The sequence below is a fragment of the Acipenser ruthenus genome, chromosome 20 (genome assembly GCF_902713425.1).
Source record: "Acipenser ruthenus chromosome 20, fAciRut3.2 maternal haplotype, whole genome shotgun sequence".
Classification (NCBI taxonomy): domain Eukaryota; kingdom Metazoa; phylum Chordata; class Actinopteri; order Acipenseriformes; family Acipenseridae; genus Acipenser; species Acipenser ruthenus.
In genome coordinates, this window is record NC_081208.1 from 11,199,993 (window position 1) to 11,225,439 (window position 25,447).

At 47.3% G+C, this 25,447-nt stretch overlaps 2 protein-coding genes across 7 annotated transcripts in view; one reads left to right on the forward strand and one right to left on the reverse strand.

Annotated features, from left to right (window-relative positions):
• The window catches only part of LOC117425434 (F-box only protein 44-like), a 32,918-nt gene extending 26,263 nt beyond the window's left edge, over positions 1–6,655 (reverse strand). For 2 of the 5 annotated variants that reach the window (XM_058993485.1, XM_058993481.1), the window contains exons 1-3: positions 6,517–6,655; positions 5,588–5,710; positions 5,207–5,277 (exon numbers count right to left, since the gene is read on the reverse strand). In XM_058993485.1, the coding sequence (XP_058849468.1) occupies positions 5,207–5,260 (54 nt within the window). In that variant the 5' untranslated portion in view covers positions 5,261–5,277; positions 5,588–5,710; positions 6,517–6,655. Of the gene's footprint in view, positions 1–5,096; positions 5,148–5,206; positions 5,278–5,380; positions 5,516–5,587; positions 5,711–6,516 lie in introns of those variants that run through there. The other 3 variants (XM_058993482.1, XM_058993483.1, XM_058993484.1) reach the window with 3 other exon arrangements.
• A 90-nt stretch (positions 6,656–6,745) lies between these two features.
• LOC117972145 (F-box only protein 2-like) lies at positions 6,746–14,123 on the forward strand. 2 transcript variants are annotated; one of them, XM_034920496.2, is made up of 6 exons: positions 6,746–6,860; positions 7,717–7,812; positions 10,398–10,524; positions 10,778–10,873; positions 11,886–12,024; positions 13,534–14,123. In XM_034920496.2, the coding sequence occupies exons 2-6, from the start codon at positions 7,731–7,733 to the stop codon at positions 13,666–13,668; spliced, it is 579 nt and encodes a 192-aa protein (XP_034776387.1). In that variant the 5' UTR covers positions 6,746–6,860; positions 7,717–7,730; the 3' UTR covers positions 13,669–14,123. The 2 variants fall into 2 exon arrangements, with proteins under 2 accessions (XP_034776387.1, XP_033898271.1); XM_034042380.3 differs by having other exon boundaries at positions 6,796–6,947.
• Positions 14,124–25,447: the final 11,324 nt, after the last annotated feature.

Below are 25,447 nucleotides of genomic sequence, written 5' to 3' on the forward strand. Positions count from 1 at the left end.
CTACCACAATGGGACCTTGTTGATCCAGGGCAGTGAGGTTAGCCTGACCTCCTTCGAAAAAACCTTTAAACAACTAAAAGAGGCGGCAGAGAAAGAGAAAACACACACTACATCCAACAACCCCAAGGACACCGACCCTGAAGATTCAGCTCCAACCTCAGACAGCAACCAACCCACCCCCACCGACATCCAGCACATACGGGAGTGTCTGGCTCCTCCCACATAGTGTGGTACAGAGGGGAGCTCGCCAACTACATCAGCCCAGTTAAACAGGGTCAAACACACACATGGTTCAAAATTAACAAGGGAATGACCCAGTGTGAAAATTATATATACTGTACCTGTGTGCAGCATACACCACCCCTTCTGTATCCCCCTATTATAACAAAGAGTATTTTAACCCCCTCCACACAGAGATCAGCCATTTCCAGGCCCAGGGAAATGTGCTGCTCTGTGGGGATTTCAATGCCAGGACAGGCTCAAAGCCTGACGGTATAAACACTCTGGGAAACAGCCATATATTTGGACAGACCCATTCGTACCTCACACCTACCACAACACAGAGAAACAACCCTGACCGTGCTGTAAAAAAGAATGGGAGAGAGTTAGTGCATCTCTGTCAAGCCATGGGTCTGTACATCGTTAGTGGAAGGATCAGAGGGGACTCTTTAGGGAGGTTTACTTACTGCTCAGCTCTTGGGAAAAGTGAAATGGACTATGCCATCACTGACATGGGCCCCTCTTCTCTTAATGCATTCAATGTCAGGCAACAAACCCCCCTGTCGGACCAATCAAATCACTGTGTTCCTGAAAAGAAGAGGGCAGCCTAACAACACACAGACACAGCCCAGTAAGCTGTACAATCTGAATAAAAAATACAGATGGGCTCCAAACAGCACAGAGGAATTTAACAAAGCAATCAGTTCTATGGAAATGACAAACCTCATGAACAGTTTCCTCAACACACAGTGCCAACCAAATGTGACAGAACGAAATCTGGCAGTTAAACACATCAATAACATATTTGAAAATGCAGCCATAATGGCAAATCTCAAAAAAAACAAAAAGAAAATAAACCAGAAACAAAAACTCACACAAAAATGGTTTGATGATGAATGTAAATCCATACGAACAAATCTAAGATATTTATCTAATCAAAAACACTGTCAACCACAAAACCCAGATTTACGTCTGAGGTACTGTGAGACCCTAAAACACTACAAACACACACTCAAACAGAAAAAACAAAAACACACAAACAAAACCCTCACAGACATAGAAAAATCTATCGACCAAAACCAGTTCTGGGAAATGTGGAATAATTTAAACTCAACAAAACAACAAGAATTAACAATACACAATGGAACAATTTGGAAAAAATATTTTGAAACCCTTTATAAAGATATACAACAAAAATATCTAACAAATAACCAAAATTTAACTAGAGAAAAACTGAAAATTACTAGAACAATCAATTAAAGATAACCAAAATACAACTGATGCTCCAATCACCCTACAAGAGTTAACTGAGAAGCTCCAGGCACTTAAACCCAGAAAAGCCTGCAGCCCTGACAGCATCAGTACTGAGATGGTCAAACACAGCAGCCCTGAGTTACAAGAGGTAATGCTTAAATTATTCAACATGGTACTAAGTACTGGTTACTTCCCTGAAATCTGGAACCAAGGACTTATATCCCCAATTCACAAGAGTGGAGACAAATTCGACCCCAATAACTACCGAGGCATCTGTGTGAGCAGTAATCTGGGGAAGGTATTCTGTAGTATAATCAATGCCCGCATAATAGCCTTCTTTATCGAACAGTGTCTTGAGTATGAGTGAAATTGGCTTTCTACCAAATCACCGCACCTCTGACCATATTTACACCCTCCACATCCTAATTGACAAACATGTACACCAAAAAAGTAAAGGCAAAATCTTTGCCTGTTTCAGTGACTTTAAAAAAACATTTGATTCCATGTGGCATGAGGGTTTATATTATAGAATTCTTCAAAGTGGTGTAGGGGGTAAAGTCTATGATATAATAAAATCAATGTACACATAAAACAAGTGCGCAGTAAAAATTGCCAACAAAAGAACAGAATTCTTCACTCAGGGCCGTGGGGTGAGACAGGGCTGCAGTCTGAGTCCAACACTGTTCAATATTTACATCAATGAATTAGCGATGATGCAGGAACAGTCTGCAGCCCCTGGCCTCACTCTCCACGACACACAAATTAAATTCCTGTTCTACACAGATGACCTGGTCCTGCTGTCGCCCACAGAGCAGGGGCTGCAGCGGAACCTGCAGTAAACCTTAAACCTTAAAAAGACCAATATAATGATTTTTTCAAAAAAAGGCCAGATCTCAGGGAAACAGATACCACTTCACCCTAGGCAACACCACCCTAGAACACACCACAAACTACACTGACCTGGGCCTGGCTATCAGTGCGTCAGGGAGCTTTAACCTGACAGTAAATGCACTAAAGGAAAAAGCCAGAAGAGCTTTTTATGCCATCAAAAAACATTCTATGAAATTAATCTACCTGTCAAAATATGGCTAAATTAATTGACAGCGTCATCCAGCCCATTGTGAGGTACGGGGTCCACTCAGTCAACAGGATTACACTAAATAGGACAAACACCCAATCGAAACCCTGCATGCTGAACTCTACAAAAACATACGGTGCAAAGAAAAACACCAAATCAAATATTTATAAGTGTTGGCCGCTACCCAACACTTATAAATATTAAAAAACAGCACTCCAATTTTGGATGCATCTAAAGAAAAGTGAGTCAGACTCCAATATAAGGCCCTCCAAACCCAAGAGCTCAGCCCTGAAAAGAGTCCCATAAGTCTGTTGGCCCTGAAGCTCACTGCACTGACCCCCACTAATACTAACACAAACCAGCTTCAGGTCAACACTATCAGCCCCTAATCAGAGTAAACCAAATTATAAAACAAACCAAAAACTCCTATGTTAAACATTGGGACATAGAAACAAAATCCCCAAATAAACTTGATTGTTATCGGGCCCTAAAAAGAAACTATACCCAAGCAGAGTATCTCTCCACTGTCAGAGATACAAAGCAGAGACAGGTCCTGATCAAGTACAGGCTCAGTGACCACAACCTGGCCATAGAAAAAGGCCGTCACAGGCAGACCTGGCTACCCAGAGAGAGGCTCTGTGGTCACTGTGAGACAGGAGAGGTCGAGACAGAGTTGCACTTTCTCCTACACTGCAAGAAATACAGCCAAACAAGGGAAGTATTCCACATTTTCCAAACATGGCAGACCCAGAAAAACTGGCTGTACTCCTAGGGGAGGGACATACAGCCCCACTGGCTGTACTCCTAGGGGAGGGACATACAGCCTCACTGGCTGTACTCCTAGGGGAGGGACATTCAGCCTCACTGGCTGTACTCTTAGGGGAGGGACATACAGCCTCACTGGCTGTACTCCTAGGGGAGGGACATACCGCCCCACTGGCTGTACTCCTAGGGGAGGGAAATACAGCCTCACTGGCTGTACTCCTAGGGGAGGGACATACAGCTTCACTGGCTGTACTCCTAGGGGAGGGACATACAGCCCCACTGGCTGTACTCCTAGGGGAGGGACATACAGCCTTACTGGCTGTACTCCTAGGGGAGGGACATACCGCCCCACTGGCTGTACTCCTAGGGGAGGGACATACCGCCCCACTGGCTGTACTCCTAGGGGAGGGACATACAGCCCCACTGGCTGTACTCCTAGGGGAGGGACATACCGCCCCACTGGCTGTACTCCTAGGGGAGGGAAATACAGCCTCACTGGCTGTACTCCTAGGGGAGGGACATACAGCTTCACTGGCTGTACTCCTAGGGGAGGGACATACAGCCCCACTGGCTGTACTCCTAGGGGAGGGACATACAGCCTTACTGGCTGTACTCCTAGGGGAGGGACATACCGCCCCACTGGCTGTACTCCTAGGGGAGGGACATACCGCCCCACTGGCTGTACTCCTAGGGGAGGGACATACAGCCCCACTGGCTGTACTCCTAGGGGAGGGACATACAGCCCCAATACGGAGCCGCCTGCCACAACCAAAGGGGCACGCAGTGACACTCTGCATGAGGAGCACAACTTGGGAGGAGAGGAAATGTATTACTTGTAGCCACTGTACTATTTATTTTGTATTTATTTTTATATATATCATTATTTTAATTATTTTCTTTGATTATTATTTTTTTTTAGCATTAACAGTATTATTTTCCCTTCAATATTAAATTTTTTTGTTCTTTAATTTGTTTCCAACCTCCAAAAGGTGCTTCTACCAAGTACTGACTTAAGGGGATGAATACTTATGCAACCAGTAAATTTCATTGTGTACATTTTCTTTGCAAGTTTTGCTGACATTTAACCCCCTCCTCATATAACAGTGTTCAGTTTAACCACTACAGTTTTGGATAAAAAAAAAGTTATTTTGAAAAGCTGTGCATACATATTTGTAATTCAACAAAATATGAAATCTTTGCAGGGGTGTGAATGCTTCTGCCAACCACTGTGTGTGTGTGTGTGTGTGTGTGTGTGTGTGTGTATTTATATATAGCAGTAAACAACTTTCTTTTTTCTTCAGTACAGAACAATAAGGACATCTAGTGGCAAGTGTTGGTACAGCAACCCTGTGTTCACACAGGCAGGGAATAACCCTTTACTCTGAGCTGGGAGCTGAGTGTAGGTCTACAACAGGAAATGTATTCATTCTCAGTTCTTATTTTCACAAGAACAGACCTCTGTAAAAAGCTGTTTATACCTCTTGTCGTTATTTGTTTTACCTAAAAGACACCTAAACTGTCTGTGAGCTCACTGACGAAGTAAACATGAGACATGATTCAAAGTCACGAGAGGAGCTCTATAACGACTACAACACAGAAGTGGTGGAGAATACAACCGGGTATCTGCAGCTGAATTATTTTCTGCGCAAAATTAAAGTTAGAAATGAAGCGCAAATCGCGTAAGTAGCTGACCGGTTACTCATAAACAATAAACATACCCCTGTCACACTCGATATACTGTACTGCTACATTATAACGACAAATAAACAAGAAGCCATACAAGTACGATGACAAAATTAAAGTTCCGCCTCTTCATCCTGTCCCTCTCCCGTGCTTTAATTAAAAACTGACTAATTAACCGTGAGGATGAAGGCCACTGTATTATCTTACCGTTCCTTCCGGCTTCCTTACGTAGCTTTCCTTCTTTGCCTGTGATTGGCCCATTCTTCTTCCAGACTGTCCTACGCAACGAGAAGTGAAGACAGGATGGGTTACACTTTGGAACAACGATCCTCTGTGTTATATACACAGTAAATAACAAAGCCTTGTACGGCTACTTCTTACATCATGCGTGTTCATCCTTGTCTGCTCTCTCACAGTGCCTCCCAGCACACTGTACAATATCCCAGTCCCTCCCAGCACACTGTACAATATCCCAGTCCCTCCCAGCACACTGTAATATCCCCATCCATCCCAGCACACTGTAATACAATATCCCGGTCCCTGTGCGGCAGGGAGTATACATTTCAGAAACTTGCTATTTCAGCTCACCCTTTGAACCCGTAGACTGCGCACGGAAGGATAGGCTTGACGATCTCACTGTGAGCTCGGCAGCGTCGCGCCACACCGAGAAAGAAGTTTTCGCGGTTTCACTTTCTGTTAGTTTTGTAACCTCTGATTAAAAATGAAAGCATCGTTAACTGGAATGCATCTGGGGTGGGGGTGGGGTATATTTTACAATCACGCAGCTACAGGCCGGTCACTAGTGCAAACTTTAACTTCAAAGAAATACAGAATTCTTCATAACGCAGCAACATCAAACAACATGCAAATCAGGAAATGAGAGCTCTGTGCACATTTGTACCCTTTATAGAAGTGAAGTGAAATGAGTCTGTTTCACTCTGAGATATGCAGCCCCCCCTCTCCCCTCCTCTTTCTGCTAACACCAACACTAACACACACACACACACTGACTAACACAGACACACACTGACACACACGTTTGCATTCCTATATTTGTGGGGACTTCTCATTGACTCTCACTATATTTTTATTTACTATTTCAAACTCCAGTCAGTCATGTAGTTCTTAAAAAGGTGTTTTACAAAGTGTGGATGTCCCCACAATGTTGTTTTTTCAGGAGTTACTATCTTTGTGGGGACATTTTCTCAAATTTTGTCTGCACATTTGTACTAATACCTGCCCACACTTACACACGCACACACACACACACTGACACACACACACATGCACGCACACACACACTGACACACACACACACGCGCACACACACACACTGATACACACACACACACTTACACACACACACACACACTGACACACACGCACGCATGCACACACACACACAAACACACACACACACTGACACACACACACACACGCACACACACACACACACACACACACACACACACACACAGCATGTGATTATCTAGAGGTTTCTAATTCAATACGAGTACCTGTGAAAACTGGAGGGGATTTCTATGTGCATGATGCCCCCTCCCCCAGCCCGCAGTCCATTGCAATAGTATGTGAGAGACCAGACACAGACCAGGAAGAGGCACAAGCAGCTCCAGAGAGATCCAGGGCTATTCCTGGCAATGTGACCCAGGGGGCCTTGCTGATGTGAGTGTGCAACCCACTCTGTCCCTTTAAGAGAAACACTGCAGAGAACCTGCGGAGACTGCACTGTCTGCAATCCTAGCTCTGCAGTGAGAGAGGGAGGGAGGGACGGAGGGTGGGCGTAGCCAGTGCCCTCTCATAACACAGACCGTCGATGCACTTCCAGAGCACTAGCAAACAGGTCAGTCTCGCTGTGTCACTGCTTGTGTGGTTGCTTTTTGCTTCAGTGTTTACTGAGGGCTGGAGATCCAGGTTCAAACCCCAAAGGGTGAGTACACTGAGCCACTGGAATTGGAATGGTGGGGCCTCTAAACTGGGTACAAGTTGCTGGGAATCAAAGATTGAGTTTAGATTTTGTTTTTGGTGTCAATAAGCGTGATGGTGCTGTTTCTGCTACAGGTCAAGTTCTCTCACTTCAATAATCTTTATTTAAAACCCCAGCACTCCTAGCAGCAGCTGTGTCTGTGTGTCTGTGCTCTGCAGGGCAGTCTGAGGGGTGAGTAGGGAGGGATCATGTGTGGTAATGCAGTCTGAGGGGTGAGCAGGGAGGGATCATGTGTGGTAATGCAGTCTGATGGGTGAGCAGGGAGGGATCATGTGTGTTCATGCAGTCTGAGGAGTGAGCAGGAAGGGATTGCGGTAATGCAGTCTGAGGGGTGAGCAGGGAGGGATCATGTGTGGTCATGCAATCTGAGAGGTGAGCAGGGAGGGATCATGTGTGGTCATGCAGTCTGAGGGGTGAGCAGGGAGGGATCATGTGTGGTAATGCAGTCTGAGGGGTGAGCAGGGAGGGATTGTGGTAATGCAGTCTGAGGGGCGAGCAGGGAGGGATCATGTGTGGTAATGCAGTCTGAGGGGTGAGCAGGGAGGGATCATGTGTGGTCATGCAGTCTGAGGGGTGAGCAGGGAGGGATCATGTGTGGTAATGCAGTGTTGTGGACACAGCCTCTCTGGTCAATGTTATGATCTGTAGATTTCAATGCTACAGTAATAAGCAGTCCCTGTGGATCTAGTTTTAACCCTTCGGTTGCTGGCAGGTTCCTGCGTGAGGATGTCTGAGCTCAGTGAGGAGATGGTTGCAGAGCTGCTGTCTCTGGAGAAGAGGAATCTCATCAAGAACCCCCATGGAGCAGGTCTGCACCCCCAGCTCCCCTGCCTGTGCTTTTATTCAATGATGCATCGGAGGCCTGTGGTGACTGCTTGCTGTGATTCAGCTTTAGTTTTGATGTTCATTTGGTGCAGTTTCCTTGCTATCCAGTAGTCCCTGCTGTTCCCTCTTCCGTATTCTTTTACAATGCAGTACCCCTGGATAAGGGTGTCTGCTAAGAAATAAATAATAATAATAAAGGCTTGCAGTGGTGACGTCACGGAACCAAAACAAGGAATGGTGGTGGTGAAACTGAGCGCTACGTTGCTCAGTTATTTTATTAAATAATAAAACAAACAAAAGATTTAAACAAACAACAAAACCAAAAGGCGCGTTGGCCAAACAAATAAACAAATAAGTCTCGTGCTGGTGGAAAAACCAGCACGTTTAGCAGTTGTTTCTATTTAATTCCTTTCCTCGTTCGCTCTCCCGTACTCTCCTCTGTACACTCTCCCCGAGGGTAGAGAGCTGCAGGTTTATATACAGTGACCATCTCCCGAGATGGTCACTGTCTGCACGAGTTTAATAAGGATGCATGACTGTCAGCTAGCTAAATAAATCACTAGCTGATCAGTCACGCATCCTCACAAGATTTTTAAAAATACAAAAAAAATAACAAATACACGGCACTTTCATCTGCGCCGCAAACAATAATACAAATAATAATAAACAGTGCACATACAGTACTGTGCAAAAGTTTTAGGCAGGTGTGAAAAAATGCTGTAAAGTAAGAATGCTTTCAAAAATAGACATGTTAATAGATTATATTTATCAATTAACTAAATGCAAAGTGAGTGAACAGAAGAAAAATCTAAATCAAATCCATATTTGGTGTGATCACCCTTTGCCTTCAAAACAGCATCAATTCTTCTAGATACACTTGCACAAAGTCAGGGATTTTGTAGGCATATAGTCAGGTGTATGATTAAACAATTATACCAAACAGGTGCTAATGATCATCAATTCAATATGTAGGTTGAAACACAATCATTAACTGAAACAGAAACAGCTGTGTAGGAGGAATAAAACTGGGTGAGGAACAGCCAAACTCAGCTAACAAGGTGAGGTTGCTGAAGACAGTTTACTGTCAAAAGTCATACACCATGGCAAGACAGCACAGCGACAAGACACAAGGTAGTTATACTGCATCAGCAAGGTCTCTCCGAGGCAGAAATTTCAAGGCAGACAGGGGTTTCCAGATGTGCTGTCCAAGCTCTTTTGAAGAAGCACAAAGAAACAGGCAACGTTGAGGACCGTAGACGCAGTGGTCGGCCAAGGAAACTTACTGCAGCAGATGAAAGACACATCATGCTTACTTCCCTTCGCAATCGGAAGATGTCCAGCAGTGCCATCAGCTCAGAATTGACAGAAAACAGTGGGACCCTGGTACACCCATCTACTGTCCGGAGAAGTCTGGTCAGAAGTGGCCTTCATGGAAGACCTCCGACGTGGAAACAAGGCCAAGCGACTCAACTATGCACAAAAACACAGGAACTGGGGTGCAGAAAAATGGCAGCAGGTGCTCTGGACTGATGAGTCAAAATTTGAAATATTTGGCTGTAGCAGAAGTCAGTTTGTTTGCCGAAGGGCTGGAGAGCGGTACACGAATGAGTGTCTGCAGGCAACAGTGAAGCATGGTGGAGGTTCCTTGCAAGTTTGGGGCTGCATTTCTGCAAATGGAGTTGGGGATTTGGTCAGAATTAATGGTCTCCTCAATGCTGAGAAGTACAGGCAGATACTTATCCATCATGCAATACCATCAGGGAGGCATCTGATTGGCCCCAAATTTATTCTGCAGCATGACAACGACCCCAAACATACAGCGAAAGTCATTTAGAACTATCTTCAGCATAAAGAAGAACAAGGAGTCCTGGAAGTGATGGTATGGCCCCCACTGATCTCAACATCATCGAGTCTGTCTGGGATTACATGAAGAGAGAGAAGCAACTGAGGCTGCCTAAATCCACAGAAGAACTGTGGTTAGTTCTCCAAGATGTTTGGGCCAACCTACCTGCCGAGTTCCTTCAAAAACTGTGTGCAAGTGTACCTAGAAGAATTGATGCTGTTTTGAAGGCAAAGGGTGGTCACACCAAATATTGATTTGATGTAGATTTTTCTTCTGTTCACTCACTTTGCATTTTGTTAATTGATAAATATAAACTATTAACATGTCTATTTTTGAAAGCATTCTTACTTTACAGCATTTTTTCACACCTGCCTAAAACTTTTGCACAGTACTGTATATATATATATATATATATATATATATATATATATATATATATATATATATATATATATATATATATAAAGGGGTGGGACACTCCGCCACAGTCATGCTGCGCTGTTTGTGTTGTCTTTTACTTTGCTTTTTACTGCACGTGTTTCTCCACACTGTGAGATTTGTAAAGCCCAGAACAGCAGTGTGAGGGCTGCCAGATATCTATAAAGAGGGATATCCCTCTCTCTCTTTCTCTCCTCAGCCACAGAGCAGTTTGAGGGCTGGGGTATTGATATATAGTTGAATTGACTCTCTCTCTCTCTCTCTCTCTCTCTCTCACTCCCTCACAGAGCAGTTTGAAGGCTGGGAGATCACAGAGAATGGTGGCAGTCAGTGGCGTGTGGAGGAGCTCCCAGGAGATTGTGGGAAGGAATTCCCAGACGAGACGGTCCAGAGCTACTTTGCTACGTCCTTTGAGTACGAGCGAGTTCCTTACTCTCAGCTCCCTACTCTCTACTCCTAGCTCCCTCCTCCCAGCTCCCTACTCCCAGCTCTTTGCCCCCTACTGGCCCCCAACTCTCTACTCTTTGCTCCATACACCCTCCTCCCTCCTCCCAGTTAATCAAATAGTAATGTACCCCTGGGGAGCCTCCTCATACCCAGCCCCTTGTGCAGGCCCTTCTGTCTCTCCATCGTCAGAGACTCCTAACTGCCCCTCTGTGCTCTACAGGCTGTGTCTAAAAAAGCAGGTGCTGGACCTGCAAGCTGAGGGCTACTCTGAGGAGCTGCTGGACACAGTGCAGCCCAAGATCACGGTGCAAGACTGGTGAGAATGTGTCTTAACCTCTTCTCTCTCCCTGCCTCCTTCACTGCCCTCTCCTCTCTCCCTGCCTCCCTCACTGCCCTCTCCTCTCTCCTGGGTGAGTCACTGCCCTCTCCTCTCTCCTGGGTGAGTCACTGCCCTCTCTTCTCTCTCCTGGGTGAATCACTGCCCTCTCCTCTCTCCTGGGTGAGTCACTGCCCTCTCCTCTCTCCCTGCCTCCCTCACTGCCCTCTCTTCTCTCTCCTGGGTGAGTCACTGCCCTCTCTTCTCTCCTGGGTGAGTCACTGCCCTCTCCTGTCTCCTGGGTGAGTCACTGCCCTCTCCTCTCTCCTGGGGGAGTCACTGCCCTCTCCTCTCTCCTGGGTGAGTCACTGCCCTCTCCTCTCTCCCTGCCTCCCTCACTGCCCTCTCTTCTCTCTCCTGGGTGAGTCACTGCCCTCTCCTCTCTCCTGGGTGAGTCACTGCCCTCTCCTCTCTCCTGGGTGAGTCACTGCCCTCTCTTCTCTCCTGGGTGAGTCACTGCCCTCTCCTGTCTCCTGGGTGAGTCACTGCCCTCTCCTCTCTCCTGGGGGAGTCACTGCCCTCTCCTCTCTCCTGGGTGAGTCACTGCCCTCTCCTCTCTCCCTGCCTCCCTCACTGCCCTCTCTTCTCTCCTGGGTGTCACTGCCCTCTCCTCTCTCCCTGCCTCCCTCACTGCCCTCTCCTCTCTCCTGGGTGAGTCACTGCCCTCTCCTCTCTCCTGGGTGAGTCACTGCCCTCTCTTCTCTCCTGGGTGAGTCACTGCCCTCTCCTCTCTCCTGGGTGAGTCACTGCCCTCTCCTCTCTCCTGGGTGAGTCACTGCCCTCTCCTCTCTCCTGGGTGAGTCACTGCCCTCTCCTCTCTCCCTACCTCCCTCACTGCCCTCTCTTCTCTCCTGGGTGAGTCACTGCCCTCTCCTCTCTCCTGGGTGAGTCACTGCCCTCTCCTCTCTCCTGGGTGAGTCACTGCCCTCTCCTCCCTCTCTGTACTGTGCAGGTATGCGGGGCGCTCAGACTGCGGCTGCATTTACCAGCTGTGTGTGTCTCTGCTCAATGAGAGCCAGGAGACGGTCCAGGAGTTCAAACCAGACCCTGTGAGCTTGGAGCCGGAGAACTCGGACTGCAGCTGGAGCCAGGTCAGCAATGTGTGTGTGTGTCAGAGTGTGTGTGTATGTCAGTGTGTGTGTCAGAGTGTGTGTGTGTCAGAGTGTGAGTGTGTGTGTCAGTGTGTGTGTGTGTGTGTGTCAGAGTGTGTGTGTCACAGTGTGTGTGTGTGTCAGTGTCAGTGTGAATGTGTGTGTGTCAGTGTGTGTGTCAGTGTCAGTGTGAATGTGTGTGTGTCAGTGTGTGTGTCAGTGTCAGTGTGTGTGTATCAGTGTGTGTGTGTCAGAGTGTGTGTGTGTGTCAGAGTGTGTGTGTGTGTCAGAGTGTGTGTGTGTCAGTGTGTATGTCAGTGTGTGTGTGTCAGAGTATGTGTGTGTGTTTGTGTCAGAGTGTGTGTGTGTGTGTCAGAGTGTGTGTGTGTGTCAGAGTGTGTGTGTGTGTTTCAGTCAGTGTGTGTGTGTGTGTGTGTCCGAGTGTGTGTGTCAGAGTGTGTGTGTGTGTGTGAGTGTGTGTGAGTGTGTGTGTGTGTCAGAGTGTGTGTGGGTGTCAGAGTGTGTGGGTGTCAGTGTGTGTGTGTGTCAGTGTCAGTGTGTCAGTGTCAGTGTGTATGTGTGTCATTGTGTGTCAGTGTGTGTGTATCAGTGTGTGTGTGTCAGCATCAGTGTGTGTGTGTGTGTGTGTCAGAGAGTGTGTGTGTGTGTGTGTCAGTGTCAGTGTGTCAGTGTGTGTGCATGTCAGTGTGTGTGTCAGTGTGTGTGTCAGTGTCAATGTGTGTGTGTGTCAGTGTCAGTGTGTGTGTGTGTTTGTCTCTGTGTGTGTGTATCAGTGTGTGTGTCAGTGTCAGTGTCAGTGTGTGTCAGTGTTAGTGTGTATGTGTGTGTGTGTAGCAGTGTGTGTGTGTCAGTGTCAGTGTGTGTGTGTGTCTGTGTCAGTGTGTCTGTGTGTGTGTGTCAGTGTCTGTGTGTGTGTGTCAGTGTGTGTGTGTATCAGTGTGTGTGTGTCAGTGTCAGTGTATCAGTGTGTGTGTGTCAGTGTGTGTGTATCAGTGTGTGTGTGTCAGTGTCAGTGTCAGTGTGTGTGTATCAGTGTGTGTGTGTCAGTGTGTGTGTCAGCATCAGTGTGTGTGTGTCAGTGTGTCAGTGTGTGTGTGTGTCAGTGAAAGGAAGGGTGGTTACTCTTAGATCCATATAACCTCTCCTCTCCTCCTCCTATCTCTCCCTCCCCCTCCTTTCCCTTTCCCTCTCCTCTCCTGTCCTCTCCTCCTACCTATCTCCATCTTCTCTCCCCTTACCTAACTCTCTCTCTCTCTTCTCCTCCCTCTCCCCCTCTCCTCTCCTGTCCTCTCCTCCTACCTATCTCCATCTCCCCTTACCTAACTCTCTTCTCCTCCCTCTCCCTCTCATCTCCTCCCCTCCCTCCCCCCTCTCCTCCTACCTATGTCCATCTCCTCTCCTCTCCTTTCCACTTACCTAACTCTCTCTCTCTTCTCCTCCCTCTCCCTCTCCTCCTCTCCTTTTCTCATCTCTTCTCTTCTCTCCTAGGTGACACACACCTTTGAGGGTTACGGCCCTGGAGTTCGCTTTGTTAGTTTTGAACATGGAGGTCAGGACTCCAAGTACTGGGACGGCTGGTTCGGGGTTCGAGTCACAAACAGCTCAGTGGAAGTGCAGCTATGAGGGGGCGCCAGCGCACCCTGGAACTCTACAATACATACCTGAATATATATCTATCTATCTATCTATCTATCTATCTATCTATCTATCTATCTATCTATCTATCTATCTATATCTAGATATGACTGTCTGCCTTGCTCTTGTTCAGACATCACTCTGCTGAGCTTCTGCAATAGGGAGGGTTTAACCCTCCACTCCTTCTCTGGGTCTTGCTTCAACCAGGAAGAAATATCTATTTAAATCTGCTTTGAGCAGCACTGCAGTCTATCGCCGGCTGCATTTCATATCAATGTAATCCACTGTTGCTGTTAACTATAGCCAGGACCCAGGGGAACCTGTATGTACAGAATGAAATAAATACTGTAGTTTATTTGGGAGACCTGTCCTAAGCAGGTGAATTTGTGATCAGACAACACGCTGTACATTTAAATAAATGTATATTAAATACATTGCTATACCATGAGTGTTTGGTGTTTTTATTATTTTTTTAGTACTAACAGCTCCAATCCCTACAGACAGACAGACGGACGCTTCAGTCCCTACAGACAGACAGACAGCTTCAATCCCTGAGGACAGACAGATAGACACACATACAGCTTCAATCCCTGTAGACAGACAGTAGTTGCTGGAGTGGAGCGTGGAGCGGAGTAGTTGCTAGAGCGGAGCGTGGAGCTGTATAGTGCTGGAGCGGAGTGTGGAGCGGGGTAGTTTCTGGAGCGGAGCTGATAGTTGCTGGAGAGGAGCGTGGAGCGGGGTAGTTGCTGGAGCGGAGCATGGAGCGGGGTAGTTGCTGGAGCAGAACGTGGAGCGGGGTGGTTTCTGGAGCAGAGCTGTATAGTTGCTGGAGAGGAGCGTGGAGCGGGGTAGTTGCTGGAGCGGAGCGTGGAGTGGGGTAGTTGCTGGAGCTGAGCGTGGAGCGGAGTAGTTGCTGGAGAAGAGCGTGGAGCGGGGTAGTTGCTGGAGCGGAGCGTGGAGCAGGGTAGTTGCTGGAGTGGAGCGGGGTAGTTGCTGGTGTAGAGCGTGGAGTGGGGTAGTTGCTGGAGCGGAGCGTGGAGCTGTATAGTTGCTGGAGCGGAGTGTGGAGCGGGGTAGTTTCTGGAACGGAGCTGTATAGTTGCTGGAGTGGAGCGTGGAGCGGGGTAGTTGCTGGAGCGGAGCGTGGAGAGGGGTAGTTGATGAAGCGGAGCGTGGTAGTTGCTGGAGCGGAGTGTGGAGCGGGGTAGTTGCTGGAGCAGAACGTGGAGCGGGGTGGTTTCTGGAGCGGAGCTGTATAGTTGTTGGAGAGGAGCGTGGAGCAGGGTAGTTGCTGGAGCGGAGCGTGGAGTGGGGTAGTTGCTGGAGCGGAACGTGGAGCGGGGTAGTTGCTGGAGCGGAGCGTGGAGCGGGGTAGTTGCTGGAGCGGAGCGTGGAGCTGTATAGTTGCAGGAGCGGAGTGTGGAGCGGGGTAGTTGCTGGAGCGGAGCGTGGAGAGGGGGTAGTTGCTGGAGCGGAGCGTGGTAGTTGCTGGAGAGGAGCGTGGAGCGGGGTAGTTGCTGGAGCGGAGCGTGGAGTGGGGTAGTTGCTGGAACGGAGCGCGGAGCGGGGTAGTTGCTGGAGAAGAGCGTGGAGCGGGGTAGTTGCTGGAGCGGAGCGTGGAGCGGGGTAGTTGCTGGTGTGGAGTGTGGAGCGGGGTAGTTGCTGGAGCGGAGCGTGGAGAGGGGTAGTTGCTGGAACGGAGCGCGGAGCGGGGTAGTTGCTGGAGAAGAGTGTGGAGTGGGGTTGTTGCTGGAGCGGAGCGCGGAGCGGGGTAGTTGCTGGAGCGGAGCTTGGAGTGGGGTAGTTGCTGGAGCGGCGCGTGGAGCGGGGTAGTTGCTGGTGTGGAGCGTGGAGCGGGGTAGTTGCTGGAGCGGAGCGTGGAGCTGTATAGTTGCAGGAGCGGAGTGTGGAGCAGGGTAGTTGCTGGAGCGGAGCGTGGAGAGGGGTAGTTGCTGGAGAAGAGCGTGGAGCGGGGTAGTTGCTGGAGCGGAGTGTGGAGCGGGGTAGTTGCTGGAGTGGAGCGTGGAGCGGGGTAGTTGCTGGAGCGGAGCATGGAGCTGTATAGTTGCTGGAGCGGAGTGTGGAGTAGGGTAGTTTCTGGAGCAGAGCTGTATAGTTGCTGGAGTGTAGCGTGGAGCGGGGTAGTTGCTGGAGCAGAGCGTGGAGAGGGGTAGTTGCTGGAGCGGAGCGTGGTAGTTGCTGGAGCGGAGTGTGGAGCGGGGTAGTTGCTGGAGCAGAATGTGGAGCGGGGTGGTTTCTGGAGCGGAGCTGTATAGTTGTTGGAGCAGAGCGTGGAGCGGGGTAGTTGCTGGAGCAGAGCGTGGAGGGGGGTAGTTGCTGGTGTGGAGCGTGGAGCTGTATAGTTGCTGGAGCGGAGTGTGGAGCGGGGTAGTTTCTGGAGCGGAGCTGTATAGTTGCTGGAGTGGAGCATGGAGCGGGTTAGTTGCTGGAGCGGAGCGTGGAGAGGGGTAGTTGCTGGAGCGGAGCGTGGTAGTTGCTGGAGCGGAGCGTGGAGCGGGGTAGTTGCTGGAGCGGAGCGTGGAGTGGGGTAGTTGCTGGAGCAGAGCGTGGAGAGGGGTAGTTGCTGGAGCGGAGCGTGGAGAGGGGTAGTTGCTGGAGCGGAGCGTGGAGTGGGGTAGTTGCTGGAACGGAGCGTGGTAGTTGCTGGAGCGGAGCGTGGAGTGGGGTAGTTGCTGGAGCGGAGCGTGGAGAGGGGTAGTTGCTGGAGCGGAGCGTGGTAGTTGCTGGAGCGGAGCGTGGAGCGGGGTAGTTGCTGGAGCGGAGCGTGGAGTGGGGTAGTTGCTGGAACGGAGCGTGGAGAGGGGTACTTGCTGGAGTGGAGCGTGGAGCTGTATAGTTGCTGGAGAGGAGCGTGGAGCGGGGTAGTTGCTGGAGTGGAGCGTGGAGCGGGGTAGTTGCTGGAGCGGAGCGTGGAGCTGTATAGTTGCTGGAGCGGAGTGTGGAGTGGGGTAGTTTCTGGAGCGGAGCTGTATAGTTGCTGGAGTGGAGCGTGGAGCGGGGTAGTTGCTGGAGCGGAGCGTGGAGGGGGGTAGTTGCTGGAGCAGAGTGTGGTAGTTGCTGGAGCGGAGCGTGGAGAGGGGTAGTTGCTGGAGAAGAGCGTGGAGCGGGGTAGTTGCTGGAGAGGAGCGTGGAGCGGGGTAGTTGCTGGAGTGGAGCGTGGAGCGGGGTAGTTGCTGGAGCGGAGCGTGGAGGGGGGTAGTTGCTGGAGCAGAGTGTGGTAGTTGCTGGAGCGGAGCGTGGAGCGGGGTAGTTGCTGGAGAAGAGCGTGGAGCGGGGTAGTTGCTGGAGCGGAGCGAGGAGCGGGGTAGTTGCTGGTGTGGAGCGTGGAGTGGGGTAGTTGCTGGAGCGGAGCGTGGAGCTGTATAGTTGCTGAAGCGGAGTGTGGAGCGGGGTAGTTTCTGGAGCGGAGCTGTATAGTTGCTGGAGTGGAGAGTGGTGCGGGGTAGTTGCTGGAGCGGAGCGTGGAGAGGGGTAGTTGCTGGAGCGGAGCGTGGTAGTTGCTGGAGCGGAGCGTGGAGAGGGGTAGTTGCTGGAGAAGAGCGTGGAGCGGGGTAGTTGCTGGAGAGGAGCGTGGAGCTGGGTAGTTGCTGGAGCGGAGTGTGGAGTGGGGTAGTTTCTGGAGCGGAGCTGTATAGTTGCTGGAGTGGAGCGTGGAGCGGGGTAGTTGCTGGAGCGGAGCGTGGAGCTGTATAGTTGCTGAAGCGGAGTGTGGAGCGGGGTAGTTTCTGGAGCGGAGCTGTATAGTTGCTGGAGTGGAGCGTGGTAGTTGCTGGAGCGGAGCGTGGAGAGGGGTAGTTGCTGGAGCGGAGTGTGGTAGTTGCTGGAGCGGAGCGTGGAGCGGGGTAGTTGCTGGAGAAGAGCGTGGTGCGGGGTAGTTGCTGGAGAGGAGCGTGGAGCGGGGTAGTTGCTGGAGTGGAGCGTGGAGCGGGGTAGTTGCTGGAGCGGAGCGTGGAGCTGTATAGTTGCTGGAGCGGAGTGTGGTGTGGGGTAGTTTCTGGAGCGGAGCTGTATAGTTGCTGGAGTGGAGCGCGGAGCGGGGTAGTTGCTGGAGCGGAGCGTGGAGGGGGGTAGTTGCTGGAGCGGAGTGTGGTAGTTGCTGGAGCGGAGCGTGGAGTGGGGTAGTTGCTGGAGAGGAGCGTGGAGCGGGGTAGTTGCTGGAGCGGAGCGTGGAGTGGGGTAGTTGCTGGAGCGGAGCGGGGTTGTTGCTGGAGAAGAGCGTGGAGCGGGGTAGTTGCTGGTGTGGAGCGTGGAGTTGGGTAGTTGCTGGAGCGGAGCGTGGAGCTGTATAGTTGCTGAAGCGGAGTGTGGAGCGGGGTAGTTTCTGGAGCGGAGCTGTATAGTTGCTGGAGTGGAGCGTGGAGAGGGGTAGTGCCCTTTTGTGTTTTGTGAAAGTGTTTATTGATTTATTATTTAATAAATATCCGGCTATGGCTGTTTTCAACCCGGTGCCTCTGTCTGTGTAGTGCTTTCCTTGTCTGATGTAACCCCTACAGCCATCTCTGCCTCAAGGCCCCTTTGTTTTGATCCTGCAGCTCTGTTGTCGCTCCTGCGCCCCGTGATGACGTCACTTCCTCCTTGACATTTTTTTCTCAATGGACGCTCAGAGCCCTGTGTTCTGCCCCACTTCTGCCCCACGGTGACGTTGCCTCCTGCTTAACGTGTGCTGACACGTCCTCCTTGTTTCTTTTTTTTAGTTTGAAAAAGTCCCCTGGGTGGACATTGTCAATACCTTGATGATTAAGTGCAGGGTCCAGAACATCAAATGAATGCTACAGTAGCAACCATGTCTTAAAGTAAGTATGGTATACAGGTGCATCATGTAATCATATGCACCCACATATACTAACGTTAAGATACAGTAAATAATATTAATGATATTAAAACTTGTTTCCATTCGGTTGTTAGACTTTATCATTTTATATAATGCACAACTTTAAAGCACTCAGAATTCCAGTCTACTTCAAACATATCATGTATTAAGTTTTACTAAAATGACCCTGTCCCAGTAGGCCTATTGAAAAATACTGTAATGCCCGACTATAAGTGGGTTCTGTCAGGTCGTAGAAGAGAATAACCAGACAGAAATAAATAATAATGATAAAAATCCTCTTAGACACTTGACACTGTGTGCAATGCCACTTTTTACATTTTTATTTTTTATCAAATGAATCCCTGGGCATTATCAAATACTTTTTTTTTTCATTTTATGTTCTAAATGATGTAAGAATATATTATTATTATTATTATTATTTATTTCTTAGCAGACGCCCTTATCCAGGGCGACTTACAATTGTTACAAGATATCACATTGTTTTTACATACAATTATCCATTTATACAGTTGGGTTTTTTTTTTTACTGGAGCAATCTAGGTAAAGTACCTTGCTCAAGGGTACAGCAGCAGTGTCCCCCACTGGGGATTGAACCCACGACCCTCCAGTCAAGAGTCCAGAGCCCTAACCACTACTCCACACTGCTGCCCTGATATACATTACAAATACCTTTTCCCAGCTCCGCAGCAAAGTCATCAAATCTGAATCTAAATTCTTGGCAGCTTCGCACTCATTTGACAGTATGTACAAATTTGACAATCTTTTTTGAGGCCTCATTGGGTGCAAACACGTCTTGATCAGTTTCAGCCTGGCAAAGCGGCACTGACCAGAAGCAGCCGTCAGTGGAATGCTCTGTCGGCTCCTCTGTTTCCATGCATGTGCTGCAGCATTTTCACAGGACTCATACCTGCGAGGGGCCAACATGATGAGCTGCAGCTACAGCGTCACGGGTGCAAATCATTTAGAAAATTGGTGCTAAACTGTTTTGAAAGTTAAGCACCAGAGAGCCTACTGGTGCTAAATTATCAACACCCACCCCCATAGTTGTAATATTTTGTAAAAAGGAAATATCTCATGACAAAATTATTTGTAAACAAACATGTAAAATATGATATTTTAGATCTGGGTAGATGTAGTTTAATTGCCTGTTAAGTGTACTATTGCCCACATACCTTTTTGACTTGCTGAACAAAGATGTAATTGATAACTGTATAAAAGTGCACTGCAACACAGTTTGCTACAGTACCACCCTCCTACACGACGAAAGAACCATCTCTCCTGTGTATGTGGATGAGTGTGGGTGGGTCATGTCAGCAGTCTACTTCAGCAGCAACCACAGCGGTTGTGTCACATCTGAATCTACTTCAGCAAAACCACAGCTGCTGTGTCACATCTGAGTCTACTTCAGCAGCAACCACAGCGGCTGTGTCACATCTGAGTCTACTTCAGCAGCAACCACAGCTGCTGTGTCACATCTGACTGATACACCTACAATGACATACAATGATCGCCTCAGGAGAAGTGCACTCATTCGAAATGGACTCATTCAAAAGACAAAGATACAAAAATATAAATATTTTTTATTTGTAAGCAATGAATGTTCAGGTTTTAGAGCAAGAGCGGATACATACAAAATGCAAACAGAACAAATTCCAGTGTTACAAAGAGCGAGTCCATCTCCACTCATTTATAAAAGAGTGAGTCTATCTCCACTCGTTTATAAAAGAGTGAGTCCATCTCCACTCGTTTATAAAAGAGCGAGTCCATCTCCACTCATTTATAAAAGAGTGAGTCCATCTCCACTCGTTTATAAAAGAGTGAGTCCATCCCCACTCGTTTATAAAAGAGTGAGTCCATCTCCACTCATTTATAAAAGAGTGAGTCCATCTCCACCTTTATAAGAGTGATTCCATCTCCACTCATTTATAAAAGAGTGAGTCTATCTCCACTCGTTTATAAAAGAGTGAGTCCATCTCCACTCGTTTATAAAAGAGTGAGTCCATCTCCACTCGTTTATAAAAGAGCGAGTCCATCTCCACTCGTTTATAAAAGAGTGAGTCCATCTCCACTCGTTTATAAAAGAGTGAGTCCATCTCCACTCATTTATAAAAGAGTGAGTCCATCTCCACCTTTATAAGAGTGATTCCATCTCCACTCATTTATAAAAGAGTGAGTCCATCTCCACTCGTTTATAAAAGAGTGAGTCCATCTCCACTCGTTTATAAAAGAGTGAGTCCATCTCCACTCGTTTATAAAAGATTGAGTCCATCTCCACTCGTTTATAAAAGAGTGAGTCTATCTCCACTCGTTTATAAAAGAGCGAGTCCATCTCCACTCGTTTATAAAAGAGTGAGTCCATCCCCACTCGTTTATAAAAGAGTGAGTCCATCACCACTCATTTATAAAAGAGTGAGTCCATCTCCACCTTTATAAGAGTGATTCCATCTCCACTCATTTATAAAAGAGTGAGTCTATCTCCACTCGTTTATAAAAGAGTGAGTCCATCTCCACTCGTTTATAAAAGAGTGAGTCCATCTCCACTCGTTTATAAAAGAGCGAGTCCATCCCCACTCGTTTATAAAAGAGTGAGTCCATCTCCACTCATTTATAAAAGAGTGAGTCCATCTCCACCTTTATAAGAGTGATTCCATCTCCACTCATTTATAAAAGAGTGAGTCTATCTCCACTCGTTTATAAAAGAGTGAGTCCATCTCCACTCGTTTATAAAAGAGTGAGTCCATCTCCACTCGTTTATAAAAGAGCGAGTCCATCTCCACTCGTTTATAAAAGAGTGAGTCCATCTCCACTCGTTTATAAAAGAGTGAGTCCATCTCCACTCATTTATAAAAGAGTGAGTCCATCTCCACCTTTATAAGAGTGATTCCATCTCCACTCATTTATAAAAGAGTGAGTCTATCTCCACTCGTTTATAAAAGAGTGAGTCCATCTCCACTCGTTTATAAAAGAGTGAGTCCATCTCCACTCGTTTATAAAAGAGTGAGTCCATCTCCACTCGTTTATAAAAGAGTGAGTCCATCCCCACTCGTTTATAAAAGAGTGAGTCCATCTCCACTCATTTATAAAAGAGTGAGTCCATCTCCACCTTTATAAGAGTGATTCCATCTCCACTCATTTATAAAAGAGTGAGTCTATCTCCACTCGTTTATAAAAGAGTGAGTCCATCTCCACTCATTTATAAAAGAGTGAGTCCATCTCCACCTTTATAAGAGTGATTCCATCTCCACTCATTTATAAAAGAGTGAGTCTATCTCCACTCGTTTATAAAAGAGTGAGTCCATCTCCACTCGTTTATAAAAGAGTGAGTCCATCTCCACCCGTTTATAAAAGAGCGAGTCCATCTCCACTCGTTTATAAAAGAGTGAGTCCATCTCCACCTTTATAAGAGTGATTCCATCTCCACTCATTTATAAAAGAGTGAGTCTATCTCCACTCGTTTATAAAAGAGTGAGTCCATCTCCACTCATTTATAAAAGAGTGAGTCCATCTCCACCTTTATAAGAGTGATTCCATCTCCACTCATTTATAAAAGAGTGAGTCTATCTCCACTCGTTTATAAAAGAGTGAGTCCATCTCCACTCGTTTATAAAAGAGTGAGTCCATCTCCACCCGTTTATAAAAGAGCGAGTCCATCTCCACTCGTTTATAAAAGAGTGAGTCCATCTCCACCTTTATAAGAGTGATTCCATCTCCACTCATTTATAAAAGAGTGAGTCTATCTCCACTCGTTTATAAAAGAGTGAGTCCATCTCCACTCGTTTATAAAAGAGTGAGTCCATCTCCACTCGTTTATAAAAGAGCGAGTCCATCCCCACTCGTTTATAAAAGAGTGAGTCCATCTCCACTCATTTATAAAAGAGTGAGTCCATCTCCACCTTTATAAGAGTGATTCCATCTCCACTCATTTATAAAAGAGTGAGTCTATCTCCACTCGTTTATAAAAGAGTGAGTCCATCTCCACTCGTTTATAAAAGAGTGAGTCCATCTCCACTCGTTTATAAAAGAGTGAGTCCATCTCCACTCGTTTATAAAAGAGTGAGTCCATCCCCACTCGTTTATAAAAGAGTGAGTCCATCTCCACTCATTTATAAAAGAGTGAGTCCATCTCCACCTTTATAAGAGTGATTCCATCTCCACTCATTTATAAAAGAGTGAGTCTATCTCCACTCGTTTATAAAAGAGTGAGTCCATCTCCACTCGTTTATTAAAGAGTGAGTCCATCTCCACCTTTATAAGAGTGATTCCATCTCCACTCATTTATAAAAGAGTGAGTCTATCTCCACTCGTTTATAAAAGAGCGAGTCCATCTCCACTCGTTTATAAAAGAGTGAGTCCATCTCCACTCGTTTATAAAAGAGTGAGTCCATCTCCACTCGTTTATAAAAGAGTGAGTCCATCTCCACTCGTTTATAAAAGAGCGAGTCCATCTCCACTCGTTTATAAAAGAGTGAGTCCATCTCCACTCGTTTATAAAAGAGTGAGTCCATCTCCACTCGTTTATAAAAGAGTGAGTCCATCTCCACTCGTTTATAAAAGAGTGAGTCCATCTCCACTCGTTTATAAAAGAGCGAGTCCATCTCCACTCGTTTATAAAAGAGCGAGTCCATCTCCACTCGTTTATAAAAGAGTGAGTCCATCTCCACTCGTTTATAAAAGAGTGAGTCCATCTCCACTTGTTTATAAAAGAGTGTAACAGGGGGAGACCTGTGCTGACTCTTCTGACGTGTTCATAGTGCTGCAGGGAGAGGGCAGCAGCTCGTCAATATCTGCCTGTCAGTCATGGCAGTGACACGGAGAGGGGGGAGAGTGGGTGTGCGGACTTTCCTTCTCTCTGAGTGGCTGGGAGGCGGGTCTTGGGGGAATTGCTGACCCTATAAGTTTCATTCTGCTGTTCCCTCAGCTCTGCCCACGGAGACGTAAACGGCGTGCGGAAGCGCTGGAGGAAAATCAGCCGGGACGAAAATCCCGGCGAGACAAATAAATAATAAAAGAAAGAAAGAAAGATTTAGCGGTAGCGGGGGAAAAACTCTTGGGCAGCCCCGATAAAGTGGATAGCAGGCTGAGGGAGCCGCTAGGGTAGGACGGAGACCCGGGCCGTACGAGTAGCGACGGTTGGGGTGAAGCTGCCGAGTGCAGCACTTTTTATTTTGTAGTTTTGTTTACTGTGTTTTGTTTTCTCTGTTTCTTTTGCCTTTTGATTAGTATTCTTGTTCTAACCTCTGTACCCTGTACCGCTCCGGTATAGTTCTGGCTCTGTCGCTACCATAGTTGGTACGGCAGGCCACAGACAACAGCGCCCTCTGCGGGCTGAACCCAAAATAAGTTTCTAATAAAACTGGGCACCTGTGCGGTGTTTTCAGCCTCATTTCTCTGTCTCCTGTGTCAGTGAATTACCCACCACCCTTCCACAAAGAGTGATTCCATCTCCACTCGTTTATAAAAGAGCGATTCCATCTCCACTCGTTTATAAAAGAGTGTCCATCTCCACTCGTTTATAAAAGAGCAGGTCCATCTCCACTCGTTTATAAAAGAGTGAGTCCATCTCCACTTGTTTATAAAAGAGTGAGTCCATCTCCACTTGTTTATAAAAGAGTGAGTCCATCTCCACTTGTTTATAAAAGAGTGAGTCCATCTCCACTTGTTTATAAAAGAGTGAGTCCATCTCCACTTGTTTATAAAAGAGTGAGTCCATCTCCACTCGTTTATAAGAGTGAGTCCATCTCCACTCGTTTATAAAAGTGAGTCCCTCTCCACTCGTTTATAAAAGTGAGTCCATCTCCACTCGTTTATAAAATGATCATCGCCATCCTTCACACCATAGTAAAATTAAATCATATTTTGTGTTCTAAATCCTGTGAATATATTCTTTAACCAAGCCCATTTGCAAATTAGTAGCAACACCATACAAAATATGTAATCGCTTACCTGAAGTGGCTCCATTCTTGATTGGTCAGAAGTGCCAGCCAGGTGTTGCGTAGTTGCTGCAATGTCTGTACACCTGCTAGCCTTGGAGTTGTTACAGGAATGCTCAGCTCTTCACATATTCTAACTGCATTGGTAAAGGTGTTTCTAAATACTCTTTCATGGTTACCTTGTCATTTTTTTTAGTAAAGTAACTTCTTCCACTAACTGATTAGCAGCAAAAATGTCTAGGTTTGTTTTTTGTAGTACTCTGGAGAACGGCAGGACGCCACTCAAAATACTTTCTATGACTGTCAGGCGACATTAAATTGACTATTGTTCACGGCACCGTTTGAGCTTTGAGTGCAGCTTCCCTATGTGGCATGCTTTTCATTTCTTCTGGGGCATCAGTAACAGCCATGAAGAGTTCCACATATACAGTGCCTTGCGAAAGTATTCGGGCCCCCTTGAACTTTGGGACCTTTTGCCACATTTCAGGCTTCAAACATAAAGATATGAAACTGTAATTTTTTGTGAAGAATCAACAACAAGTGGGACACAATCATGAAGTGGAACGAAATTTATTGGATATTTCAAACTTTTTTAACAAATAAAAAACTGAAAAATTGGGCGTGCAAAATTATTCAGCCCCTTTACTTTCAGTGCAGCAAACTCTCTCCAGAAGTTCAGTGAGGATCTCTGAATGATCCAATGTTGACCTAAATGACTAATGATGATAAATAGAATCCACCTGTGTGTAATCAAGTCTCCGTATAAATACACCTGCACTGTGATAGTCTCAGAGGTCCGTTTAAAGCGCAGAGAGCATCATGAAGAACAAGGAACACACCAGGCAGGTCCGAGATACTGTTGTGGAGTTTAAAGCCGGATTTGGATACAAAAAGATTTCCCAAGCTTTAAACATCCCAAGGAGCACTGTGCAAGCGATAATATTGAAATGGAAGGAGTATCAGACCACTGCAAATCTACCAAGAC